This window comes from Somniosus microcephalus, unplaced genomic scaffold (genome assembly GCF_052327205.1).
Source record: "Somniosus microcephalus isolate GS21.2 unplaced genomic scaffold, FLI_Smic_1.0 scaffold588, whole genome shotgun sequence".
NCBI classification, from domain to species: Eukaryota; Metazoa; Chordata; class Chondrichthyes; order Squaliformes; family Somniosidae; genus Somniosus; species Somniosus microcephalus.
Window position 1 is genome coordinate 83,234 of NW_028225775.1, and position 25,858 is coordinate 109,091.

Genomic DNA, 25,858 nt, shown 5'->3' on the forward strand with positions numbered 1-25,858 from the left:
ACAAAGGACTTCGACAGTCAACCGTGAGGGATTATGGAGTGGTGTCCTCAAATTCGGCTGCCCTCAAAAGTTTGTCACCATCCTCTGCCTGCTTCACGATGACATGCAAGCCGCGATCCTGACCAACGGATCCACCACAGACAATTCCTGTACGGACCGGGGACAAGCAAGGCTGTGTTACAGCAATAATGCTCTTCTCGATCTTCTTTGCTGCAATGCTCCATCTCACCCTCAGTAAGCTCCCCACTGGAGCAGAGCTAATTTACAGAACAGGAAACTGTTCAACCTCCATCACCTCCAATCCAGATCCAAGGTCATCCCATCCTGTCGTCGAATTACAGTATGCAGACGACGTTTGCGTCTGCGCACACTCGGCAGTCGAACTCCAAACCATCGCTAACCACCTTCACCGAAGCGTACGAGAACATGGGCCTTGCACTAAACATCCATAAGACAAAGGTCCTCTACCAACCTGCCCCCGCCACACAGTACTGCCCCCCGATGGGCCTTGCACAACATGGACCACTTTCCATACCTCGAGAGCCTACTGTCAACAAGGGCAGACGTCGATGACGAAGTCCAACACCGCCTTCAGTGTGCCAGTGCAGCCTTCGCTCACCTGAGGAAGAGTGTTTGAAGACCAGAACCTCAAACCCAGCACTAAGCTCATGGTCTACAGAGCAGTAATGATTCCTGCATTCCTGTATGCTTCAGAGACATGGACCATGTACAGCAGGCACCTCAAGGCACTGAAGAGGTACCAGCAATGCTGCCTCCGCAAGATCCTGCAAATCCATTGGCAGGATAGGCCCACCAACGTCGGTGTTCTTGCTCAGGCCAACATCCCCAGCATCGAAGCTTTGACCACACTCGATCAGCTCCGATGAACGGGTCACATCGTCCGCAAGTCCGATAAGAGACTCCCAAAACAAGCACTCTACTCGGAGCTCTGACACGGCAGGAGAGCCCCAGGTGGGCAGAGGAAACGCTTCAAGGACACACTCAAAGCCTCCTTGAAAAAGTGCAACATCCCCACTGACACCTGGCCCAAGAACGCTCAAGTGGTGGAGAAGCATCCGGGAAGGTGCCGAACAGAGTCTCTGTGCCAGGAGCAAGCGTAAGCCAAGCACAAACAGCGGAAGGAGTGCACGTTAACCCAAGCACCCCACCCACCCGCTCCTTCAACCACCATCTGCCCTACCTGTGACAGAGACTGTAGGTCCCCCGCATTGGACTCAGTCACCTGAGAACTCATCTTTAGTGTGGAAGCAAGTCATCCTCGGTTCCGAGGGACTGCCTAAAAAGATATTGCCAAATGGCTAATTGTGCTTGTAGCTCACCAACCTTATTCACCACACTTTGTGCATTTACGTACATGCATTCTAAACCCATTTTTGAATTTTTCATAGTCTTTCTTAGTCTGCTCCTATCTAATATGGTACTACTTCCACTTCCAGCACTGCCTTCTAACACACTCACTCTTCCACGCACCCCATTCCTCCCTTCCACTCCTACATGCTGGTTTAAACCCTCCCCAACAGCACTAGCAAACCTCCCAGCAAGAATATTGGTCCCGGCTCTGCTGAGGTGTAATCTGTCCGGCTTGTACAGGTCCCACCTTCCCCAGAAATGGTCCCAATGCCTCAGGAATTTAAAGCCCTCCCTCCTGCACCATATCTCCAGCTACGCATTCATCTGTTATATCCTCCTATTCCTGTACTCACTAGCACATGGCACTGGGAGTAATCTGGAGATTACTACCTTTGAGGTCCTGCTTTTTAATCTCTTTCCTAGCTCCCTATAGTCTGCCTGCAGGACATCATCCCTTTTTCTGCCTATGTCGTTGGTGCCGATATGGACAACGACCTCTGGCTGTTCACCCTCCCCCCTCAGAGTGCCCTGTAGCCACTCTGACATCCTTGACCCTGGCACCAGGGAGGCAACATACCATCCTGGAATCATGTGTGCATCCACAGAAACACCCATCTGTTCCCCTAACCAATGAATCCCCTATCACTATTGCTCTTCCACTCTTCTTCCTGCCCCCGCCGCCCCCCCCGTGCAGCTGAGCCACCCGTGGTGCCGTGGCCTTGGCTGCTCTCCCCAGAGGAACCATGACCTCCACCAGTTTCCAGAACTGTGAACTGGTTAGCGAGCGAGATGCCTGCCCTACCTGCCTGGTCCTCCTTCTGTCTGGTGGTCACCCATTCCCTCTCTGCCTGCACATTGAGGCTGCAGGGTGACCACTTCAAGAAACGTGCTTTCCAAGTATTTCTCAGCCTCGCAGATACACAGTGACTCCAGCTGCCGCTCAAGCTCCGAACCCGGAGCTCGAGTTGCTGCAGTTGCGACACTTCCTGCACACGTGGTCGTCCAGGCCACAAGGAACATCCAGGATATCCCACATGGCACAGGATGTGCAAATCACAGGATTGAGCTGCCTGCCATGCCTCTATTTACCAGACTATGGAGGCAATTTAGCAAAAATAAACTAAACAGCAACCCACCAATCAGCACCTCCCTCTATTAGATAGGCTATGATCTGCTTAGCAGAAATACTGAAAACAAAAAACTTACCACAAATACTCACCTCTCAGCTCCCTGGTGCCAGCAACACCTTTGAATTCGGACGTCACTCCTTCATTGTGTCGATTGCAGACCGTCTCCCTCGCAGGTAGTCCGCTCGCTCAGACTCCCAGGTCTCTGCTCCGCGCTGCCTTTATCCCTGGTCTCGACTCCGTTCCTCCCCCAGGTCCGCTTGCTCAGACTCCCAGGTCTCTGCTCCGCACTGCCTTTATCCCCGGTCTCCGACTCCGTTCCTCCTGCAGGTCCGCTTACTCAGACTCCTATTACTGGGATTTTTTAGTATCCTCTACTGTGAAGGTAGGGTTTTCCCTCCCTTCACCTGGCAGGGGAGGCCATTTGCAGCTTTCATCCCATCATAAGAACATAAGAGGAGCTGAGTAGGCCATTCGGCCCCTCGGGCGGCTCCGCCACTCAAGATCCTGGCTGATTTTCTACATCAACTTCCACTTTCCCACCCTATCCCCATATCCCTCAATTCCCTTAGTGTCCAAAAATCTATCGATCTCAGTCTTGAATATACTCAACAACTGAGCCTCCACAATCCTCTGGGGTAAAGAATTCCAAAGATTCACAACCCCGAGTGAAGAATTTCCTCCTCATCTCAGTCCTTAAGCTGATCTCTTATCCAGAGACTACGAACTATAGTTCTAGACTCTCCAGCCAGGGGAAACAACCTCTCAGCATCTACCCTGTCAATCCCCCTCAGAATCTTGGATGTTTCAATGAGATCTCCTCTCATTCTTCTAAACTCGAGAATATAGGCCCAATCTACTCAACCTCTCCTCATAAGACAATCCTCTCATCCCAGGAATCAATCTCCTGAACCTTCGTTGCATTCCCTCCAAGGCAAGTATATCCTTCCTTAAGTACAGAGACCAAAACTGTGCACAGTACTCCAGGTGTGGTCTCACCAAAGCCCTGTACAATTGTAGCAAGACTTCCTTACTCATATACTCCAACCGCCTTGCAATAAAGGCCAACAAACCATTTGCCTTCCTAATTGCTTGCTGTACCTGCACGTTAACTTTATGATTCGTGTACAAGGACCCCCAAATCCCTCTGAATACCAACATTTACTAGTCTCACCTTTTAAAAATTATTCTGCTTTTCTGTTCTTCCAATCAAAGTGGATAATTTCACATTCCCTCACATTATACTCCATCTGCCACCTTCTTGGCCAATCACTTAACTTGTCTATATCCCTTTGCAGCCTCTTTGTGTCCTCCTCACAGTCAGCAAATATATTACACTCGGTCACCTCACCAAAGTCATGATGTAGATTGTGAATAGCTGAGGCCCAAGTGATGCGCTATCAATTACTCAAAAGACTGAGGTTAAGTGAGTAACTAACAGGCTTTTATTAACAAGAGAATGAAGGTGTGCCTCGAATGGTCGACCAGTCCAGAATACAGAGGGACTGTGGAGCAGTCACCTTTATACCTGGACTCGTGGGAGGAGTCAGCCGAGGCATGTACACAGTGGAATACAAACACCCACACAGGCAGGTTATAACAGTGGTTTACCACATTCACCCCTTGTTTAAAAATGAGTCCGGCGGGGTGAAGTGTATTAAAAGTTTGTGTATTGGGAGTCTCTCCGGAGGTCTTGTCTGCCGCTGTGATCGACGTGGCGACGGCAGGGGTAGTGAAGCTTCCGGCGTCGAGTCCCGCGTAGGCTGGGGCACTGGTGTGTAGTCCTCGTGGGTGTTGAGCGGGTCGCGGGGCCCAGGCGTGCCGTCTGCTGGGGTTGGATATTGGATCGTGGGGGGGGGGGTAAGTGGGTTACTGGGGCCCCCGAGGGTGCGAGGTCTCGTATGGAGACTGTGTCCTCCCGCCCGTCTGGGTGCGCAATGTAAGCATACTGGGGGTTGGCGTGGAGGAGGTCGACCCTCTCGACCAGGGGGTCCGTTTTATGGGTCCTCACGTGTCTTCTCAGTAGGACCGGCCCTGGGGACGTCAGCCATGGCGGTAGCGATGTCCCCGATGTGGACTTCCTTGGGAAGACAAACATTTTCTCATGAGGGGTGGCGTTAGTAGCAGTGCCCGAATAGAGTGGAGCGCATCGGGGAGCACATCCTGCCAGCGGGAGGTCGGAAGGCCCCTAGACTTTAAGGCTAGCAGGGCAGCCTTCCAAACTGTCGCATTCTCTCTTTCCACCTGTCCGTTCCCCCAGGGGTTGTAACTGGTGGTCCTGCTTGTGGCAATACCCCTAGCGAGCAGGTACTGGCGGAGTTCGTCGCTCATAAACGATGAGCCCCGGTTGCTATGGATATAGCTGGGGAAACCGAACAGGGTGAAGAGGTCGTTCAGACATTTAATGACCGTGGCACTGGTCATGTCCGGGCAGGGGATGGCGAACGGGAAACGGGAGTACTCATCAATAATGTTGAGGAAGTACACATTGCAGTCGGAAGAGGGGGAAGAGGCCCTTTAAAATCAACGCTCAGGCGCTCGAAGGGGCGAGTGGCTTTTATCAGGTGAGCCCTGTCTGGTCTATAAAAGTGCGGTTTGCACTCAGCGCAGACTTGGCAGTTCCTGGTCATGGTCCTGACCTCAATGGAGTAAGGCAGGTTGCGGGCCTTGATGAAGTGGAGAACCTGGTGACCCCCGGGTGGCAGAGGTCATTGTGGAGGGCCCGCAGTCTATCGATCTGCGTGCTAGCGCAGGTGCCACGCAATAGAGCATCCGGGGGTTCATTGAGCTTCCCGGGCCGGTACAAGATCTCGTAATTGTAGGTGGAAAGTTCGATTCTCCACCTCAAGATCTTGGCGTTTTTGATTTTGCCCCTCTGCTTGTTGTTAAACATAAAAGCAACTGAACGCTGGTCAGTGAGCAGGGTAAATCGTTTTCCGGCCAGGTAGTGCCTCCAATGACGCACAGCCTCCACAATCGCCTGGGCCTCCTTCTCAACAGCGGAGTGTCTGGTCTCCGGGCCCTGGAGGGTTCGTGAAAAGGCCACGGGTCTCCCCGCCTGATTAAGGGTAGCGGCCAGGGCAAAGTCGGACATGTTGCTTTCCACCTGGAAGGGGATGGATTCGTCCACTGCGTGCATGGTGGCTTTGGCAATGTCTTCCTTGATACGGTGGAAGACTAAGCGGGCCTCTGCTGTCAAGGGAAAAGAGGTGGACTTGATCAGCGGACGGGCCTTGTCCGCATAGTAGGGGACCCACTGGGCATAATAGGAGAAAAAACCCTAGGCACCTCTTCAGGGCCTTGAGGCAGTGGGAGTTGCATAAGGGGACGCATCCAGTCGGGGTCGGGACCGATGACTCAGTGTTCCACAACACAGCCAAGGATGGCGAGGCGGGTTGTGCACTTCTCGTTATACGTCAGGTTCAGGAGTTGGGCGGTGCAGAGGAATTTTGCGAGGTTTGCGTCATGGTCCTGCAAGTCATGGCCGCAGATGGTCACATTGTCCAGATATGGGAAAGTGGCCTGCAACGCATTTTGATCAACCATCCGGTCCATCTCCCTTTGGAAGACGGAGACCCCGTTGGTAATGCCAAAGGGAACCCGAAGGAAGTGATAGAGGCGGCCGTTTGCCTCAAAGGCAGTATACTGGCGGTCCTCAGGACGGATAGGGAGCTGGTGGTACGCTGATTTCAGGTCAATGGTCGAGAAGACACGGTACTGCGCGATCTGGTTGACCATATCAGCTATGCGGGGGAGTGGGTAAGCGTCCAGCAGGGTGCAGCGATTTATTGTCTGGCTGTAGTCGATGACCAGGCGCTGCTTCTCGCCGGTCTTAACGACCACAACCTGGGCTCGCCAGGGGCTGGTACTGCCCTCAATAATCCCCTCCTTCAGGAGCCACTCCACTTCAGTTTTAATGAAAACCCTGTCCCTGGCACTGTATCGCCTGCTCTTTGTGGCGATGGGCTTACAGTTTGGGGGGGGGGGGGGGGGGGGTGAGGTTAGCAAACAGTTTGGGGGGGGGGGGGGGGGGGACTGAGTGTGGAGAGGTTGCACCTGGTGCGCGGCAGGCAATTTGGAAGCTGCTGGCTGCGGACTGAGTGGGGGGAGGGGTCCACCGTACGCCATCGTAACACTTTTAAGGTGGCACTGAAAATCTAACCCCAGTAGAATGGCAGCGCAGAGGTGGGGCAGGACCAGAAGTTTAAAATTATCGTACACAGTCCCGTCTACTAAGAGTGTCACCACGCAGTAGCCGCCAATGTCCGCCGACTGGGACTCGGAGGCCACAGAAATCCGCTGGTGCGCAGGCAGGACTGGGAGAGAGCAACGCCGCACCGTGTCGGGGTGGATGAAGCTCTCCGTGCTCAGAGTCAAAAAGGCAGGTTGTTTCGTGACCATTTACCTTAATGTCCATTGTGGACCGGGCCAGTTGGTGCGGTCTCGCTTGGTCCAGCGTAACGGAGGCCAGCGTAGGGGTCGGTGTGTCGCTGCGGGTATCAGATGAGGCGGTGTTGGGGGCCTGCTGCATCCTGGCTGGCGGCCAAGATGGCGGCGTCCATGATCCCCATGTGGCTGGAGGTGTCCAAAATGGCTGCTGTTCCGGTGGTTCGCACATGGCTGGGGAGGCCCAAGATGGCGGCCCGCACGCGGCGCTGCTGGGGTTCGGGGTGGCTTTGGCCCTGCAGACGCTGGCGTAGCGTCCCTTCTTCCCGCAGCCCAAGCAGATCGCATTTTTCGCTGGGCAGCGTGCTCTGGGGTGTTTGGCCTGGCCACAGAAGTAGCATTTCTGGCCTTGGGACACTGCTGCGGTAGTTGGGCCGTTGCTGGGATGTGGCTGGGGTGGCACGGCGCTATGAGACGGTCCTACCGTGTCCCAGGCTGTCGTTCCCCGCAGCGTCCACAGTGTTGAGGAGTAGGCATCCATGCCCCGGTAGGCTGCGTCCAATGATAGTGCGAGTTCAGAGGCCTTGTTGAGGTCGAGGTCACTCTGCTCCAATAGTCGCTGTCGGGTGTAAGTGGACCTGTGGCCCGCTACAAAAGCGTCCCGGATAAGTTCCTCTGTGTACATGGTGGCCTTTACATCCTTACAACCACAGGCCCGGCCAAGCAGACAGTGCTTGAAGGTATTCCTCGGTCGATTCCCCAGGTTGTTGTTTACGACTCCCCAGGAGGTGCCTGGCGTACACCTCGTTCACTGGGCGCGTGTACTGGTCCTTGAGGAGCTTGAGAGCAGCCGTGTACGAGGTCGCGTCCTGGATGACCGAGTACGCTCGGTGGTTCACTTTGTAGGTCAGGACATCCAGTTTGTCCTCATCCGATTTGACCGTTGCAGCGGAGGCGATCAGGAATCTTTCAAAGCACCTAAGCCAGTGAGCAAACATGGTGGATGCGTCCGCCTCCCGATGGTCTAAGTCCAGGTATGCTGGTGTGAGGATCATCTCCATTATAAAAAAATCTTGTTAATAAAATTGATGCGCTATCAGTTACTCAAAAGACTGAGGTTAAGCAAGTAACTAACAGGCTTTTATTAACAAGAGAATGAAGGTGTGCCTCGAGTGGTCGACCAGTCCAGAATACAGAGGGACTGTGGAGCAGTCACCTTTATACCTGGACTCGTGGGAGGAGTCAGCCGAGGCATGTACAGACATGTACACAGTGGAATACAAACACCCACACAGGCAGGTATAACAGTGGTTTACCACACCAAGCACGAATCCTTGTAGCACCCTACTAGTTATAGCCTGCCATCCCAAAAATAACCCGTTTAAAAAGAGAAAACAGAGTTTATCCCTACTGTTTACCAATCCTCAATCCATGCTAATATATTACCCCAATCCCATGAGCCCGAATCTTGTGTGGCACCTTATCTAATGCCTTCTGAAAATCTAAATATACATCCACTGCCCCCCCCCCCTCACTCTTATCTACCCTGCTAGTTACACACCCAAGAAACTAAAATTTTCCTTTTCATAAAATCGTGTTGACTCTGCCTAATCATATGATTTTCTAAGTGCCCGATTACCACATCGTTAATATTCTAGCATTTACCCTACTACTCATGCAAGGCTAACTGGCCTACAGTTCCCCCTTTTCTCTCCCTCCTTTCTTGAATAGCAGGGTTACATTTGCTACCTTCCAATCCATGGGAACCGTTCTAGAATCTGGGGCATTCTAGAAGATCAAAACCAATGCATCCACTATCTCTGCAACCACCTCTTAGAACCCTAGGATGTAGGCCATCAGGTCCAGGGGATTTGTCGGGTTTTATTCCAATTAATTTCTCCAGTACTTTTGCTTTACTAAAATTAATTACTTTAAGTTCCTCACTCAGGCCCTTGGTTTCCCACCATTTCAAGTATGTTTTGTCTCTCAAGGGGCAACTAGAGGTGGCAATAAATCTTGGCCTTGCCAACGGTGCCCACATCCCCAAGAATGAAGAAAAAAAAAAGGATCTGCTCTAATGGATAATGCTACCGATTCAAGCAGAAAGCAACAAGTTCTTCAGCATCAGAAATTGCAGGACACCAATTAAGGGGATCAGAAACAGAGCTATCGCCAAACCAGGGAGACAAATCAGAGGCATCATGCTGAGATTGCGCAGCAGTGTGGTCAGGTCGAAGCTTGAATAGTGCCTTCAGGTCTCCGAGGCACAAGGGAATGTCCAAGCCCTGCAAACTGCCAGAGGCTGATCCCTGTTTCCTGAGAAAGTTAGAAAAACTTGGACACTTTGGGCTTGAAGGAGACAAATGAGGTGGGGCTTTAACAAAAAGTTAATCCCAAGCAGTATTTCAAGTGATACCATGCCAGCAGGATAAAGTGGCATAGAAACCAAGTGCCCGTTTGCAATCATGAAAGGAGATGCCAAGGATTTTCCTCATCTAAGCTGGTTAGTGTGATCTTCATCTTTCCCAGCTATGTTACACTGGACACCAGTGGATAAATATTGTTATAACAAAGTAAACAATCCATGCTCTATAGGCACAGGGATCTCCAGTCCAGGCTATGGAATCTAGGGTAACTCCAGCTCACCAAAGGCTAAACTGGATTGTGCTGAGAGATAGTGGGCTATTTAATTTCCCCAACCTCTACTTCCCCTGTTCAGTGAACTCTTGCCTAGACTTCAGCCGTGTGCCAAGATGGTCCACAAGAACTAGGGACTCCCTAACTGAGCAACAAAGCTATTTCTAGTAGTGAATGCCTCCCTTAGAAAGCTTAGCATCAAATGCAGAATTGGTTAATTACACAGTACATCAGAAACCTCATTAGAACACATTACCTTAGTGACAGAGTCATTCACATTAAAGGTGGGAACTTTGAGTTCTTTGTTCTTGTGCATCTTACAGAGGTTGTGGACTCCAGTTGTAGTCTCTTCAGAGATTCCCTTGATATCTGCAGGATCAGTAGGCATCAATCACACCTATTTCCACTTACGCATGTCATGGTCAAATAAACAATGATGAACTATAGTTATGAGGAGACACTTTGGGCAGAGCGAGAGAGACTTGTTCTGGAACAAGGTAGCTGTGAGTGCAGTAATTAGGAGCAGGGTAGCTATATCATTGGGTAATATTCTATACTTTAATTATTTCACTCCTGGGACTCAGCTTGAGTAGAACCGAGCCGTGAAGTCTAGATTTCCTCAGAGGGCGGTGGGTACCAGCACCTCCAAGAATTGCAGGAACAGAACAAAGTAACCAATAGAGTTCATGTGAATGAAGGGGACAAGACATTACATCCCATAACTGCACCAGTGAGCACACACTGCAGCTGAGACAATGGACATGACTCGTGGCGTGAACAATTTTCAGGTGCATGGTGCAGGAGGGAGGGCTTCAGATTCTTGGGACATTGGGACCAGTTCTGGGCAGGAGGCACCTATTCAAAAGGGACGGGTTGCACCTCAACAGGACTGGGACCATTGTCCTCACGGGGAGGTTCACTAGTGTGGTTGGGGAGGGTTTAAACTAAATTGGCAGGGGGGTGGGCACCAGCATATAGAAGTAGAAAAGAGGAATAAGGTGCATAAAGGAGGGAGTGTTGGATTGTACTAGAGAAGGAAATAGTACCATATTAGATAGGAGCAGACCAAGAAGGACTACGAGGAATACAAAGACAGGTTTGGAATGCATGTATGTAAACGCACAAAGTATGGTGAATAAGGTTGGTGAGCTACAAGCACAATTAGCAGTGTGGGAATATGATGTAATGGCAATAACAGAAACATGGCTTAAAAATGGTGAGGACTGGGTGCTTAATATTCAGATACAAGGTTCAGAAAAGATAGGGAAGGACAGAATCCATTTGGTTAGAGTGGAGAAGCAAAAAGGGTATGATCACGCTATTGGGGTATTCTATAGGCCTCCAAATAGAGAGAGAGAGATAGAGGAGCAGATCTGCAGGGAAGTCACAGGTGTGCAAGAACTGGAGTGATGACATTGGGGGACTTTAAATACTCAAACATCGATTGGGATAATGTTAGAGTAAAGGGAAAGGAGGGGGAGGAATTTCTGAAATGTGTTCAGGAGAACTTCCTTGACCAGTATGTTCTTGGCCCAACTAGGAAGGAGGCATTGCTGGATCTGGTGCTGGGGAATGAGGTGGACTAAGTGTCTGTGGGAGAACACTCGGGCAAGAGTGATCATCGTATCATAAGGTTTAGATTAGTAATGGAGAAGAGCAAGGAACAACCTAAAGTAGAACTTCTAAATTGGAATAAGGCTAACTTCAATGGGATGAGGGGATCTAGCCAGGGTAAAATGGAACCAAAGATTGACAGAAAACTAACGGAACAATGGGTGATCTTTGAGGAGGAGATGTTTCAGGTGCAGGCTAGGTACATTCCAACAAGAGGGAAAGGTAGGGGAACCAAAGCCAGGGCACCTGGGATGACAAGGAGATAGAAAACATGAAAAAAAGTGTATGATGAAAGTCAGGTGAATCCTTCAAGTGAGAACCATGCCAAATACAGTAACTTGAAGGGGGAAGTGAAGAGGAAATAAGACTGGCAAAGAGAATGAGAATAGAATGGCAGTTGACATAAAAGGGAACCCAAAAATCTTCTACCAGCATGTAAATAGTAAGTGGGTAGTAAGAGGTGGGGTGGGGCCTATTGGGGACAAAGGAGGTGATTTATGCTTAGAGGAGCAGGGCAAGGCTAGAATACCTAATAAGTACTTTGTATCAGTGTTGGTAGAGGTAATGGATGGGGTGAAAATTGATAGGCAGGATGTACTGGAAAGGCCGGATATGCTTAGAATGGATAAGTCTCCTGGTCTGTATAGCTTGCACCCCAGGTTGCTAAGGGAAGTGGGGGTGGAGATAGCAGAAGGGCTTGCCATAATCTTCCAATCTTCCCTCGATGCGGGGGAGGTGCCCAAGAATTGGAAAGTGGCAAATGTGACACCCTTGCTCAAGGGTGCAAAGACAATCCCAGTAATTACAGGTCGGTCAGTTTAGCATCAGTGGTGGGTAAGGTTTTAGAAACAATAATCAGGGAAAAATTGAACAGGCACTTGGCAAGGTTTAAGTTAATTAAGGAGAGCAACACGGATTTGTAAAAGGCAGATTGCATTTGACTAATCTAACTGAATTTTTTGATGAAATAACAGAGAAGGTTGATGAAGGGAATGCAGTGGATGTTGTCTATATGGATTTTAAGAAAGCGTTTGACAAAGTACCACATAAAAGGCTGGTTAACAAAATTGAGGCTCATGGAATAGGAGGGTCAGTGTCAGCTTGGATAAGAAATTGGCTTAAGGACAGAAAACAGCACGTCATGGGACATTGGTTGTTTTTCAGACTAGAGGATGGTAGACAGTGGTGTTCCACGGGTCAGTGCTGGACCATTGCTTTTTTGATGTATATAAATGACTTGGATATTGGAATACAGAGTAAAATTTCAAAATTTGCTGACAATACCAAACTTGGAGGTGTGGCAAACAGTGAGGATACCAATCGACGGCAACAGGACATAGAAAGGCTAGCAGAATGGGCAGATGGAATTTAATACAGAAGTGTGAGGTGATGCATTTTGGCAGAAGGAATAGGGCGAGGCAATATAGAATTAATGGCACAGTTCTAAAGAGTGTGTAGGGACAGAGAGACCTGGGGGTTCATGTGAATTGATCTTTGACGGTGGCAGGACATATTGAGTGTAGTTAGCAAAGCATATGGGATCTTGGGCTTCATAAATAGAGGTAGATTACAAAAGCAGGGAAGTTATGCTGAACCTTTATAAAGTTCTGGTTAGGCCACAACTAGAGTATTGCGTCCAGTTCTGGTCACCAAACTTTAGGAAGGAGGTGAAGGTCCTTGAGAGGGTGCAGAGGAGATTTACCAGAATGGTTCCAGGGATGAGGGATTTTAGCTACAAGGTTAGGTTGGAGAAACTGGAGTTGTTCTCCTTGGAGCAAAAAGAGGTAGAGGGGTGATTTTATAGGTGTTCAAGATTATGATGGTTTGGATAAGGTAGAGAGAAAAGTTGTTCCCATTAGCTGATGGTACAAGAACTAGGGGACACAGATTTAAGGTTTTGGGCAAGAGATACGGGGGGGGGGGGGGGGGGGATGCAAGGAAGAACGTTTTTACGCAGCGAGTGGTGATGACCTGGAACTCGCTGCCGACGAGGGTGGTGGAAGCGGCGACGATCAATGATTTCAAAAAGGAAATTGGATAGGCACTTGAGGGAAATAAACTTGCAGGGCTACGGGAGAATGAGACTGACTGGATTGCTCTAGAGAGCCGGCATGGACTAGATGGGCTGAATGGCCTCCTTCTGTGTCGCAATGACTGTGGCAAGCAGGAACTCACAAGCAATAGCGTGAACACAGCAACATATAGTCGTGCATGTCCTGCAGCTCTGTCCCTCTGTCAGTACTTCCTGATACTCCACAGCTCAACAGTGCTAACACAATCAAAATCGTTCAGTGTGAGCAACATTTCAGACATGCAGGACACCAGTCAGCATCCACATAAATCATAAAAGCATACAAGAGCCATTAGGGCAGGAATTTAATGGCAGGGCCCAGAGCAATTAGAAATCTTGCTGCTTTAGACATTATCTGAACCCCTCAATTAAATAAGTGCCCTGCCATCACTGCTTGGTACCCGTTACTCTCCAAGTAACCCAGTAATAACAGCACTTGCTAATGTCCAGGGCCCCACCCCCACCCAGAGTTATCCTTCCTGTCCCGCTGGGGACAGCATTACTGAACTGTTCCTGTATCGTACACCCAGTACACCCAGTTTCTTCATCGTTCAGCTAAAAGCAGTTTGAGGAAACATCTTGATTTTCCAAACTGCTCTCATTTACACTGCAGTGTCTATTTGGAGACTGCAGTGAAACCAGAACTGTGCCTACACAAAAATCCTTAAGGAGTTGTCCTTAGAGTTTTCTCAACAGGCTGTATATCTTTGCCAATGTTGTGAGGACTGCCCACTCCCAGTACTTTGCCCCTGGAGACATGTGCATTGCCTCATTTACATTACATCACCTTCAAGACCCTCATCTTGTAAAAAAAAAAAAAAAAAGTGGGGTATTAAGACCAAATGGACACAAAACATAGGACATGACCCAAAGCAACATTTGTCACCCAAGACAATGGAAGAGGATAGTCACCTTGTAGGAGTTTAGGATGCTTATTGTGAACCAGGTTTGTAAGGTCTCCACCATCATCCAAAATCATATTGAGGGATTTTCCATCACGGAAATACAGCGTCTGCTCAATGCACCAGATGTATTCCTCATCTGTCTCCCCCTTCCAAGCGTACACTGCAAATAAAACAACCGTTCTTGACATGAAGCAATATGCCCAAATAATGAAACTCCATGCACACTCACTTGTTAAATCTACTTGCAGTTTAAAGTACACTTTCCATTACTTTCCACCCCCACTTGTTCCATTTAAAAAAAGGCTGCAATTACTGTTGCACTATCACACCCAGCTACATTGCAATTGTGCATTGATGCACTTTTCACATTGCATGGCACAGACGTTGCAGTGTAACTCAGTGAAGTCAGTGACGTGAAAACCAGTTGCATTTTATCAAGCAAAACAAGACTATCGTTAGAGGGGAGACACGCACAGCAACTAATTGCCCACAACTTCATAAGTGCCATTTTAACATTTTTATTGCCACTTAAACTGCTAGCTTTGACATTTTGATGCAAATGAGCAGATTTCTGCAGATGTGTACAGGATGTCCATGCAAAATTCTGCTAGTGAGCAGATGTGTGTAGAGCTAGCAGTTCACTCAGTGCTGTTGACTCGATCAGTTTAAGCAGGTGCCAGTAGCAATCTGCAATAACTTGAAGCAAACAAATCAAGTTTCAATCACAAAGTGAAAAACTGGAACAGTGGATTGAAAAGGTTAAACTGTATTGATAGGTGCAGGAGTTTAAATTTGTGAAAGGATTTGAATATATTTAGCAGATGATCATCTCCACCGGTAGATAACAAGGGCATAAGTCTAGTACTAGTAAGAAAGCATAATGATGGGGTAAGAAGGAATTTGTTTTAACAAAGGATTATAAAATGGAATGCCTTTGCACAAGTAACTATTGAAGCTAAGTCAACAGTGACATTTAAAACAACTGGTTAAGCAGTTGGGGAAAGACTTTAAAAATTAATGGGAGAGAGCAGGGAAATGGTAACATAGAAGATAGGAGCAGGAGTAGCCATTCGGCCCCTCGAGCCTGCTCCGCCATTCAATGAGATCATGGCTGATCATCCAAACTCAGTACCCTGTCCCTGACTTTTCCCCATATCCCTTTAGCCTTAAGAAATATATCTAACTCCTCCTTGAATATATTTAATGAATTGGCCTCAACTGCCTTCTGTGGTAGAGAATTCCACAGGTTCACCACTCTCTGGGTGAAGCAATTCCTCAATAGGTAGTTCTGGTCCCAATTGGTCCTGCTATTTCAATTACTACCTCTGGACTTTGATTAAACAAACTATAAAAGGGCTTGTGTCTAGCATGTCACATTTATACATACAAAATCTGTTACAATTGCACCGGAGTGGCTCAAATTTCAGAACAGCAACAAATCACAATTGAACAGTTAGGGATTCTACAATAGATCAAACTGTGCCTCTCTCCAATGACAGGAACCAGAGATTCACGAGCAGCAACCAATCTAGTCACACTTCAAGTCTGTACCACTACTTCCATAAGCATTAATAATGGTATTTTTTCAAGTAACTAATTCCCAGTTTGTGACAGAATTCCACATTCTAAGCACCGTGTAAAAAAAAGGTACAACCTCCCTTCAATATCTGGTGATTGTCATAATTTATTCCCTAGTCACTATCTTGCTGACCAGCAGAAACAATCCATCACTACTTAATTTACCATAACCCTTCATAACCTTGGACAGCCTTCATCAGGTCATCTCTCAACCATCACAACTCTAATGAATAGTCCCTAAATTCTAGTCTCAAGTTTAAACCGTCGCCCTGGTAATATCCCAATGAATCTATACTGCATCATTTCCATTGCTTTGATATCCTTGCTAGAATGCATGGAAGGAATCAGAGTAGCAATGGTAGAATTCTAATTTTGAAGTATTAGCTTAAAGTAAGGAGGGCAATGGTAGAATGCAAACATGGGTTAATAAATTTTGGGTAATGGTGATGCTGGAGCGAGTTTCGAGGATGCTGATGTTGGGGTCCTCACACTCCGCTGGCAACAATGGAGTGATGGCCAATATCTGGAGCACCTCCGGCCTGACCATCTAGGCACAGGGTCAGGGGGCGAAACCTAGCACAGAAATGGTTGCAGCCCAATTTCTAGGCCTACTTATTGTATTTCCTAAATAATCCCAAAAATCTGTGTGTAATCGTGGATTAACACTGCTCCTCCATTTTGTCCTACTCTATCCTCCGGAATATTATGTAACCAGGAATGTTCAGCATCTGGTCATGACTTGTAAGGGCATCAAGGGATACGGCAATAAGGCCGATGAATGGAATTGAGGTAGATGATCAGCCATGATCTCATTGAATGGCGGAGCAGGCTCGAAGGGCCAAATGGCCTACTCCTGCTCCTATTTCTTATGTTCTTATGATCACATTGCTGTTTGTGGGAGCTTGCTGCCATGTTTCCTACATTACAACAGTGACCACACTTCAAAAAGTACTTCATTGTCTGTAAAGCGCTTTGGGATGTTTGAGGTTGTGCAAGTCTTCCTTTTACTAGAGGTGTTCAAAATTATGAAGCGTTTCACAGAATCACAGAAACCCCACAGTGCAGATAGAGGCCATTTCGGCCCATCGAGCCTGCACCGACAGATATCCCACCCGATCCCCGTAACCCCTACACCAACACATATCCCACCCTATCCCTGTAACCCCACGTATTTAATCCCCCTAACACTAAGGGTCAATTTATCATAGCCAATCAACCTAACCCGCACATCTTTGGACTGTGGGAGGAAACCGGAGCACCCGGAGAAAACCCACGCTAACACGGGGAGAATGTGCAAATTCCACACAGACAGTCGCCCGAGGCTGGATTCGAACCCGGGTCTCTGGCGCTGTGAGGCAACAGTGCTAACCACTATGCCACCGTGCTGCCCATCACCAGTCTGTGCTCAGTTAGCTAATCTCAGCTGGGGCAGCAGGTGGGGGACTAGAATTAGCATCAGCACTCCTGGATTAAGGGAGAGAGAAAATGGACAGGTTTCCATTTCTGGTCACTTTCCAGTGACCCCTACTTGAAATCGTGCATATGTGGATGCAGACAGGATCAGGCTCAGCTGTGGTGTCCTCTATGGTGGAACGTCAAGTATCAGACATGATACCTGAGGGAGTGGAGTGCTATTGGCAATATGGAACATAGGAAACAGAGGAACATATTAACAGGAGTAGGCCATTCAGCCCTCAAGCCTCTTCCACCATTCAATTAGATCATGGCTGGGCTGCACCTCAATTCCATTTATCCATCTTTGCTCCCTTGATGCTCTTACCGAACAAAAATCTATCTGAAAATTTCAATTGACTAAGCATCCACAGCTTTTGGGGGTACAGATGTGTGAAAAACTCATCCCTGATTTCACTCTTAAATGGCCTAACTCTAATTTTAAGATTTAAAAATTGAAACGTGAACTCTGTTTCTCTCTCCACAGGTGCCGCATGGCTTGCTGAGTATTTCCAGCATTTTCTGTTTTTATTTCAGATTTCCAGCATCCTCTGTATTTTGTTTCTCTAATTTGAAGATTGCACCCTCTTATTCTGGACTCCCCCACCAGAGGAAGTCGTTTCTCTGTATCTACCCTGTCAAATACCTTAATCACTTTAAACACCTCGATTAGATCATCCAACAACCTTCTAAACTCAAGAGAATTAAATCAAATTTATGCAACCTGTCCTCATAATTTAACCCTTTAAGACCTGGTATAATTCTGCTGAATCTGCACTGTACCCTTTCCAAGGCCAATATATTTTTTTTCTACCTGTGCCCTAACTTTTAGGGATATGTGTATGAACACCTAAATCCCTTTGCTCTGCCACAGCTCCTGGTCTCCCAGTGTGAAGAAAATAGTCTGATTTTGTCTTTCTCGAATCCAAAGTATGACCTCACTTCCCCACATTGAACGTCATCTGCCAGTTTTGTCAACTCAGTCTGTTTATGTCCCATCTACACAACTTACTGCACCTTCTAACTTAGTGTCATCTATAAAATTAATATGCAACTCTCTATTCCTTCATCAAAGTCATTAATGTATGTGTTGAATAGCTGAGGCCCTTGTACAGATCCCTGAGAAACACCAGTTGTCACATCCCCCCAATCAGAGAATATTCCCTTTATTCCTACTCTGTCTCCTACCTCCCAAACAGTTACCATAACACAAGGTTACTTCGAATTCTGTGTGCTTTCATTTTTGCTAATAATCTCGTGTGTATTCTTATCAAATGCCTTCTGAAAGTCCATATAAAGAACATCCATATGCACTCCCCCATCCACCATACTAGTGGCCTCATCAAAAAATTCAACTAGATTAGTCAGACTTGACCTTTGCTTCACAAAACCATACCAACTCTCTTTGATCAATTGATGTCTGTCCAAGTGCTCAGTCACTCTATTCTGAGCATATACCTGATGTTTTGCTCACATTTTTTTGACTCACTGTGTGGATTCTCCCCGTCCACCTCCCTAACTACTTTAAATCATTCCGTAAGAGTTAATAAGGCGAACCAATTTGCAGTAGCAGAAGGGTCAGGAACCAGAAGAGAGATTTAATGTATAATTGGTGGAAGAACCAAAGGCGACGAGGAAACTTTTTTTTTAAAAAAAAGCTAGTTGTGATCTGGAATTTTTTTAAAGATTCGTTCCTGGTATGTGGGTGTCGCTGGCAAGGCCAATATTTATTGCCCATCCCTAATTGCCCTTGAGGTGGTGGTGAGCTGCCTTCTTGAACCGCTGCAGTCCGTGTGGTGAAGGTACTCCACAGTGCTGTTAGGGAGTGTGTTCCAGGATTTTGACTCAGCAACGATGAAGGAACAGCGATATTGTTCCAAGTCTGGATGGTGTGTGACTTGGAGATGGTGGTGTTCCCATGTGCCTGCTGCCCTTGTCCTTCTAGGTTGAAGAGGTCGCGGGTTTGGGAGGTGCTGCCGAAGAAGCCTTGGCGAGTTGCTGCAGTGCATCTTGTAGATGGTACACACTGCAGCCACAGTGCACTGGTGGAGGGAGTGAATGTTTAAAGGTGGTGGATGGGGTGCCAATCAAGTGGGCTGCTTTGTCCTGGATGGTGTTGAGCTTCTTGTGTTGTTGGAACTGCACTCATCCAGGCAAGTGGAGAGTATTCCATCACACTCTTGACTTGTGCCTTGTAGATGGTGGAAAGGCTTTGGGGAAATCAGGAGGCGAGACACTCGCTGCAGAATACCCAGCCTCTGACCTGCTCTTCTAGCCACAGTATGTGTGACTGGTCCAGTTACGTTCCTGGTCAATGGCAACAACTGCACCACCCCCCCCCCCCCACCACCAAGAGTGTTGATGGTGGGGGATTTGGCTATGGTAATGCTGTTGAATGTCCAAGGGGCGGTGGTTAGACTCTCTCTTGTTGGAGCCAGTCATTGCCTGGTACTTGTGTGGCGAAAATGTTACTTGTCACTCGTCAGCCCAAGCCTGAACGTCGTCCAGGTCTTGCTGCATACGGGCATGGACTGCTTCATTATCTGAGGAGTTGTGAATGGAACTGAACACTGCAATCATTAGCGAACATCCCCATGTCTGACCTTATGATGGAGGGAAGGTCATTGATGAAGCAGTCGAAGATGGTTGGGCCTAGGACACTGCCCTGAGGAACTCTTGCAGCAATGTCCTGGGGCTGTGATGATTGGCCTCCAACAACCACAACCATCTTCCTTCCTTTGTGCTAGGTATGACTCCAGCTAGGAGAGTTTTCCCAATTCCCATTAACTTCAATTTTACTAGGGCTCCTTGATGCCACTCTGTTGAATGCTGCCTTGTGGACAGGACATATCTGGGCAGTTTTCCACATTGTCAGGTAGCTGCCAGTATTGTAGCTGTACTGGAACAGCTTGGACAGAGGCACGGCTAGTTCTGGAGCACAAGTCTTCAGTACGACAGCCAGGATGTTGTCAGGGCCCATAGCCGTTGCTGTATCTAGAGTGTTCGACTGTTTCTTGCTATCACATGGAATGAATCGAATTCGCTGAAGACCGGCATCTGTGATGGTGAGGACCTCAAGGAGGAGGCAGAGATGGATCATCCACTCAGCACTTTCTTCACCGAGGGTGGTGAATCTTTGGAATTCTCTACCCCAGAGGGCTGTGGAGTCTCAGTCATTGAGAATATTCAAGACATAGATCAATAGATTTTTGAATATAAAAGGGAATCAAGGGATATGGGGATAGTTCAGGAAAGTGGAGATGAGGTAGAAGATCAGCCATGATCTTATTGAATGGCAGAGCAGGCTTGAAGGGTCAAATGGCCAACTCCTGCTCCCAGTTCTTATGTTCTTCTGGCTGGAATGCACTGCCTGAATGGGTAGTGGTGGAAGCAGATTTTAATAGTAACTTTCAAAAGGGAACTGGATATATATTTCAAAAGGAAAAATTTACAAGGCTATGGGGGAAGAGCAGGGGAGTGGGACTAATTGGATAACTCTTTCAAAGTGCCAGCACAGGCACGATGGGCTGAATGGCTTCCTTCTGTGCTGTATCATTCTATCATTGTGGTTGCACATGAGCTGAAGATTAATGGATTAGAAACCCTTGCAGTTAACAAAGGCTGCTGGCTGGTTGGGGATGTCCTGATGGCTACTTGTGTGCAGTCTATGGCACCCCGCAGTCGCTGTATGAATGCACATGTATAAGTGGCTGAGAGCTACGTAGTCACCCCACAGCTAAGGAGTGTGCAAGCAGAGAGGGAATGGGTGAATGCCAGACAGAAAAGGAGGACCAGGCAGGTAGTGCAGGAGTCCCAAGTGCATCTCACTCCAACCAGTATTCTGCTCTGAGTACTGGTGAGGGCGATGGTTCCTCTGCAGAGTACAGTCAGAGCCAAGTCCGCGGCACCACGGGTGGCTCAGCTGTACGGCGGGGTGGGAGAGCATTCGATAGTTAGGGGAGCAGACAGGCATTTCTGCAGTCACAGACATGACTCCAGGATGATATGTTGCCTCCCTAGTGACAGGGTTAGGGATGTCACCGAGCAGCTGCAGAACATTGAGGGGGGGGGGGGGGGGGGGGGGGGGGGGAGGGTGAACAGCCAGAGGTCATGGTCCATATCAGTATGAATGCCATAGGTCGAAAGAGGGATGAGGTCCTGCAGACAGATTTTAGCGAGCTAGGAAAGATTAAAAAACAGGACCTCAAAAGGTAGTAATCTCCAGATTACTCCCAGTGCCACACTCGAGTGAATATAGAAATAGGAGGATGGAGTGGATGAATGCATGGCTGAAGAGATGGTGCAGGAGGGAGGACTTCAGATTCCTGAGGCATTGGGACCGGTTCTGGGAGAGGTGGGACCTGTATAGGCCGGACGGGTTGCACCTCAACAGGGCCGGATCCAATATCCTCGCAGGGAGGTTTGTTAGTGCTGTTGGGGAGGGTTTAAAATAATTTGGCAGGGGGGTAGGCACTAGGATGTAGCATTAGAAAGGAGAAATAAAGTGCTCAAAGGATTGGGAGGCAGAGAGCACTAAAGTAAGAAATAGTAAGTTATTGGGTGGGGGCAGGGGTCAGACTAAGAATACAGGATGGTCCAAGATGGGTTTACAGTGTATGTACGTGAACGCACGAGGCGTAGTAAACAAGGTAAGTGAGCTGCAGGCACAAATAGCCACATGGGAATATGATGTGACAATAACTGAGACCTGGCTCAAAAAGGGGCAGGATTGGGTATTAAATATTCCTGGTTATAAGGTGTTCAGGAAAGATAGGAGGTGGTGGTGTGGCAGTATTCATCAAGGAGAATGTTAGTGCTGCAGAGGGAGGATGTCCTGGAGGGGCCAAGTACAGAATCTATATGGCTAGAGTTAAGAAATAGTAGAGGTACCTTTACACTACTAGGTGTATTCTATAGACCACCAAATAGTGGTAAAGATATGGAGGAGCAAATTTGCAGAGAAATTAGAGGTGCAAGAGCTACAGAGTAGTAATAATGGGGGACTTCAACTATCCTAATATGGACTGGGATCATAATAGTGTTAAGAGCAGAGAAGGGGAAGAATTTCTGAAGTGTGTTCAGGAGAACTTTCTTGATCAGTATGTTTCCAGCTCGACGAGGGAGGAGGCATTGCTGGATCTGGTTCTGGGGAATGAGGCAGGTCAAGTGGAGCAAGTGTCAGTAGGTGAACATTTAGGGAACAGTGATCATAATATCATACAGTTTAGATTAGCTATGGAAAAGGACAGGGAGCAACCTAGAGTAAAAATGTTTAACTGGGGGGGAAGGCCAATTTCAGTGGGATGAGAACAGATCTGGCCCGGGTAAACTGGAATCAAAGCTTGTCAGGCAAAACTGTAGTGGGACAATGGGCTGCCTTTAAAGAGGAAATAGTTTGGGTACAGTCGAGGTACATTCCCACAAAGGAGAAAGGCAGGGCAACTAAAATCAGAGCTCCCTGGATGATGAAACAGAGAATATGAAGCAGAAAAAGAAGCGCGTATGACATGTCAGGTTGCAAATACATCTGAGAATCAGGCTATATATAGAAAGGTCAGAAGAGAAGTGAAAAAGAAAATAAGTGGGGCAAAGAGGATATGAAAATAGAATGGCAGCCAACATAAAAGGTAATCCAAAAGTCTTCTATAGTAAAAGGGTAGTAAGAGGAGGGGTGGGGCCGATTAGGGACCAAAAAGGAGACCTATGCATGGAGGCAGAGGGTATGGCTGAGGTACTAAGAGTACTTTGCATCTGTCTTCAAGTAAGAGGATGCTGCCATAGACATAGTAGAGGTGGAAGTGGAGACACTTGATAGTATAAAAATTGATGCATTAGAAAGGCTGGCTGTACTTAAAGTAGATCAATCACCAGGAGCAGATGGGATGCATCCTAGGATGCTGAGGGAATTGAGGGTGGAAATCGCAGGGGGTACTGGCCATAATATTCCAATTCTCCATAGATACGGGGGGTGGTGCCAGAGGACTGGAGAATTGCAAATGTTACACCATTGTTCAAAAAAGGGTGTAAAGATAAACCCAGCAACTACAGGTCAGTCAGTTTAACCTCAGTAGTGGGGAAGCTTTTAGAAACAATAATCAGGGACAAAATTAACAGTCACTTGGATAGGGGTGGATTAATTAAGGAAAGCTAGCACGGATTTGTTAAAGGCAAATTGTGTTTAACCAACTTGATCGAGTTTTTTGATGAGGTAACAGAGGGTTGATGAGGGCAATGCGGTTGACGTAGTGTGCATGGATTTCCAAAAGGTGTTTGACAAAGTGCCACATAATAGGCTTGCCAGCAAAATTGAAGCCCATGGAATAAAAGGGACAGTGGCAGCCTGGATCCAAAATTGGCTAAGTGACAAGAAACAGTAGTGGTGAACAGTTTTCAGACATGGAGGCCAGTATACAGTGGTGTTCCCCAGGGGTCGGTTCTAGGACCACTGCTTTTCTTGATATATATTAATGACATGACGTGGGTGTACAGGGCACAATTTCAAAATTTGCAGATGTTACAAAACTTGGAAGCATAGTTAACAGTGAGGAGGAGAGTGATAGACTTCAGGAAGACAAACAGGCTGGTGAGATGGGCAGACACGGGGCAGATGAAATTTAACACAAAAGTGTGAAGTGATGCATTTTGGTAGAAAGAATGAGGAGGACATATAACAACAAGTATTTATATAGCACCTTTAACATAGTAAAACACCCCAAGACACCTCACAGGAGTATTAAAAGACAAAGTTTGACACTGAGCCACACAAGGAGAAATTAGGGCAGGTGACCAAAAGCTTGGTCAAAGAGGTAGGTTTTAAGGAGCATCTTAAAGGAGGAGAGAGAGGTAGCGGGGTTTAGGCAGGGAATTCCAGAGCTTGGGGCTGAGGCAACAGAAGGCATGGCCACCAATGGTTGAGCGATTATAATCAGGGATGCTCAAGAGGGCAAAATTAGAGCACAGATATCTAGTGGGGGTTGTGGGGCTGAAGGAGATTAGAGATAGGGAGGGGCGAGGCCATGGAGGGATTTGAAAAAAAGGATGAGAATTTTGAAATCGAGGCACTGCTTAACCAGGAGCCAATGTAGGTCAGCGAACACAGGGGTGATGGGTGAACGGGACTTGGAGAGAGTTAGGACACGGGCAGCCAAGTTTTGGATGACCTCAAGTTTACGTAGGGTAGAATGTGGGAGGCCAGCCAGGAGTGCGATGGAATAGTCAAGTCTTGAGGTAACAAAGGCATGGGTGAGGGTTTCAGCAGCAGGTAAGGTGAGGCAAGGGCGGAGACGGGTGATGTTAGAGGTGGAAGTAGGCGGTCTTTGTTATGCTGTGGATGTGGTCGGAAGCTCATTTCAGGGTCATATTGGATGTGGTCGGAAGCTCATTTCAGGGTCAAATATGACACCAAGGTTGCGAAGAGTGTGGTTCAGCCTCAGACAGAAACATAGAAGATAGGAGCAGGAGTAGGCCATTCGGCCCTTCGAGCCTGCTCCGCCATTCAACGAGATCATGGCTGATCATCCAAACCCTAGCACCCGGTCCCTACACCGACAGCCATCCCACCCAAGCCCTATCCCAGTAACCCCACGTATTTAATCCCCCCTAACACTAAGGGCCAATTTTTTTTAATCATGACCAATCAACCTAACCCGCACATCTTTGGACTGTGGGAGGAAACCCACGCAAACACGGGGAGAATGTGCAAACTCCACACAGACAGTCACCCGAGGCCGGATTTGAACCCGGGTCCCTGGCGCTGTGAGGCAACAGTGCGAACCACTATGCCACCGTATATTAGGGAGAGGGATGGAGTCAGTAGCTAGGGAATGGAGTTTGTGGCAGGGACTGAAAACAATGGCTTCGGTCTTCCCAACATTACGGAGAAAACTTCAGCTCATCCAGAGCTATATAAACTAAATGGTACAATCCTAAAGGGGGTGCACAAATAGAGACACCTGGGGGTATGTGTGCATAAATCATTGAAGGTGGCAGGGCAGGTTGAGAAAGCAGTCAAAAAGGCTTACGGGATCCTGGGCTTCATAAAGAGAGGTATAGAGTACAAAAGTGCAGAAATTATGAAGAACCTGTATAAAACACTGGTTCGGCCCCAACTGGAGTATTGTGTCCAATTCTGGGCACCACACTTTAGGAAGGATGTGAAGGCCTTAGAGAGGGTGCAGAAAAGATTTGCGAGAATGATTCCAGGAATGAGGGACTTCAGTTACGTTGATAGACTGGAGAAGCTGGGGTTGTTCTCCTTGGAGCAGAGAAGATTGTAGAGGTGTTCAAAATCATGAGGGGGCTGGACAGAGTAGAGAGAGAGAAACTGTTCCCATTGGCAGAAGGGTCAAGAACCAGAGGACACAGGTTTAAGGTGATTGGCAAAAGAACCAAAGGCATCATAAGAAAAACTTTTTTACACAGCGAGTGGTTAAGATCTGGAATGCACTGCCTGAAAGGGTGGTGGAAGCAGACTCAATCTTATCTTTCAAAAGGGAGTTGGATAAGTATCTGAAGGGCATAAGATTGCAGGGCTATGGGGAAAGGGCAGGGAGTGGGACTAGCTGAAGTGCTCTCAGAGAGCCGGCATGGGCTCAACAGGCCGAATGGCCTTCTTCTGTGCTGTAACCACTCTACGATTCTAAGTTTAGACAGCCAAAATTTTCCAAGTTTAAAGCAACAATGTCACATACCAATTATGCTTTAATGAGGTCCTAGTG

The 25,858-nt window shown here is 47.8% G+C and overlaps 2 protein-coding genes across 2 annotated transcripts in view; both read right to left on the minus strand.

Moving 5' to 3' along the window:
* Positions 1-25,858, minus strand: part of ahcy (adenosylhomocysteinase) — a 69,772-nt gene that overhangs the window by 32,204 nt on the left and 11,710 nt on the right. The window contains exons 4-5 of the mRNA XM_085980842.1: positions 14,119-14,271; positions 9,778-9,890 (exon numbers count right to left, since the gene is read on the minus strand). Of these exons, the coding sequence (XP_085836968.1) occupies positions 9,778-9,890; positions 14,119-14,271 (266 nt within the window). The remainder of the gene's footprint in view (positions 1-9,777; positions 9,891-14,118; positions 14,272-25,858) is intronic.
* Positions 3,921-9,769, minus strand: LOC147081275 (uncharacterized). The gene is made up of 2 exons (XM_085980843.1): positions 6,904-9,769; positions 3,921-4,579 (listed from the first exon to the last, which is right to left on the minus strand). The coding sequence occupies exons 1-2, from the start codon at positions 7,567-7,569 to the stop codon at positions 4,496-4,498; spliced, it is 750 nt and encodes a 249-aa protein (XP_085836969.1). The 5' UTR covers positions 7,570-9,769; the 3' UTR covers positions 3,921-4,495.

Coding starts and splice junctions, on each gene's coding strand:
- LOC147081275 (XM_085980843.1), bottom strand. CDS start 7,569: ATGTACACAGAGGAACTTATCCGGGACGCTTTTGTAGCGGGCCACAGG. Junction 4,580..6,903: donor GGTCCACAATGGACATTAAG/GTAAATGGTCAC, acceptor TGTCTTCCCAAG/GAAGTCCACATCGGGGACAT.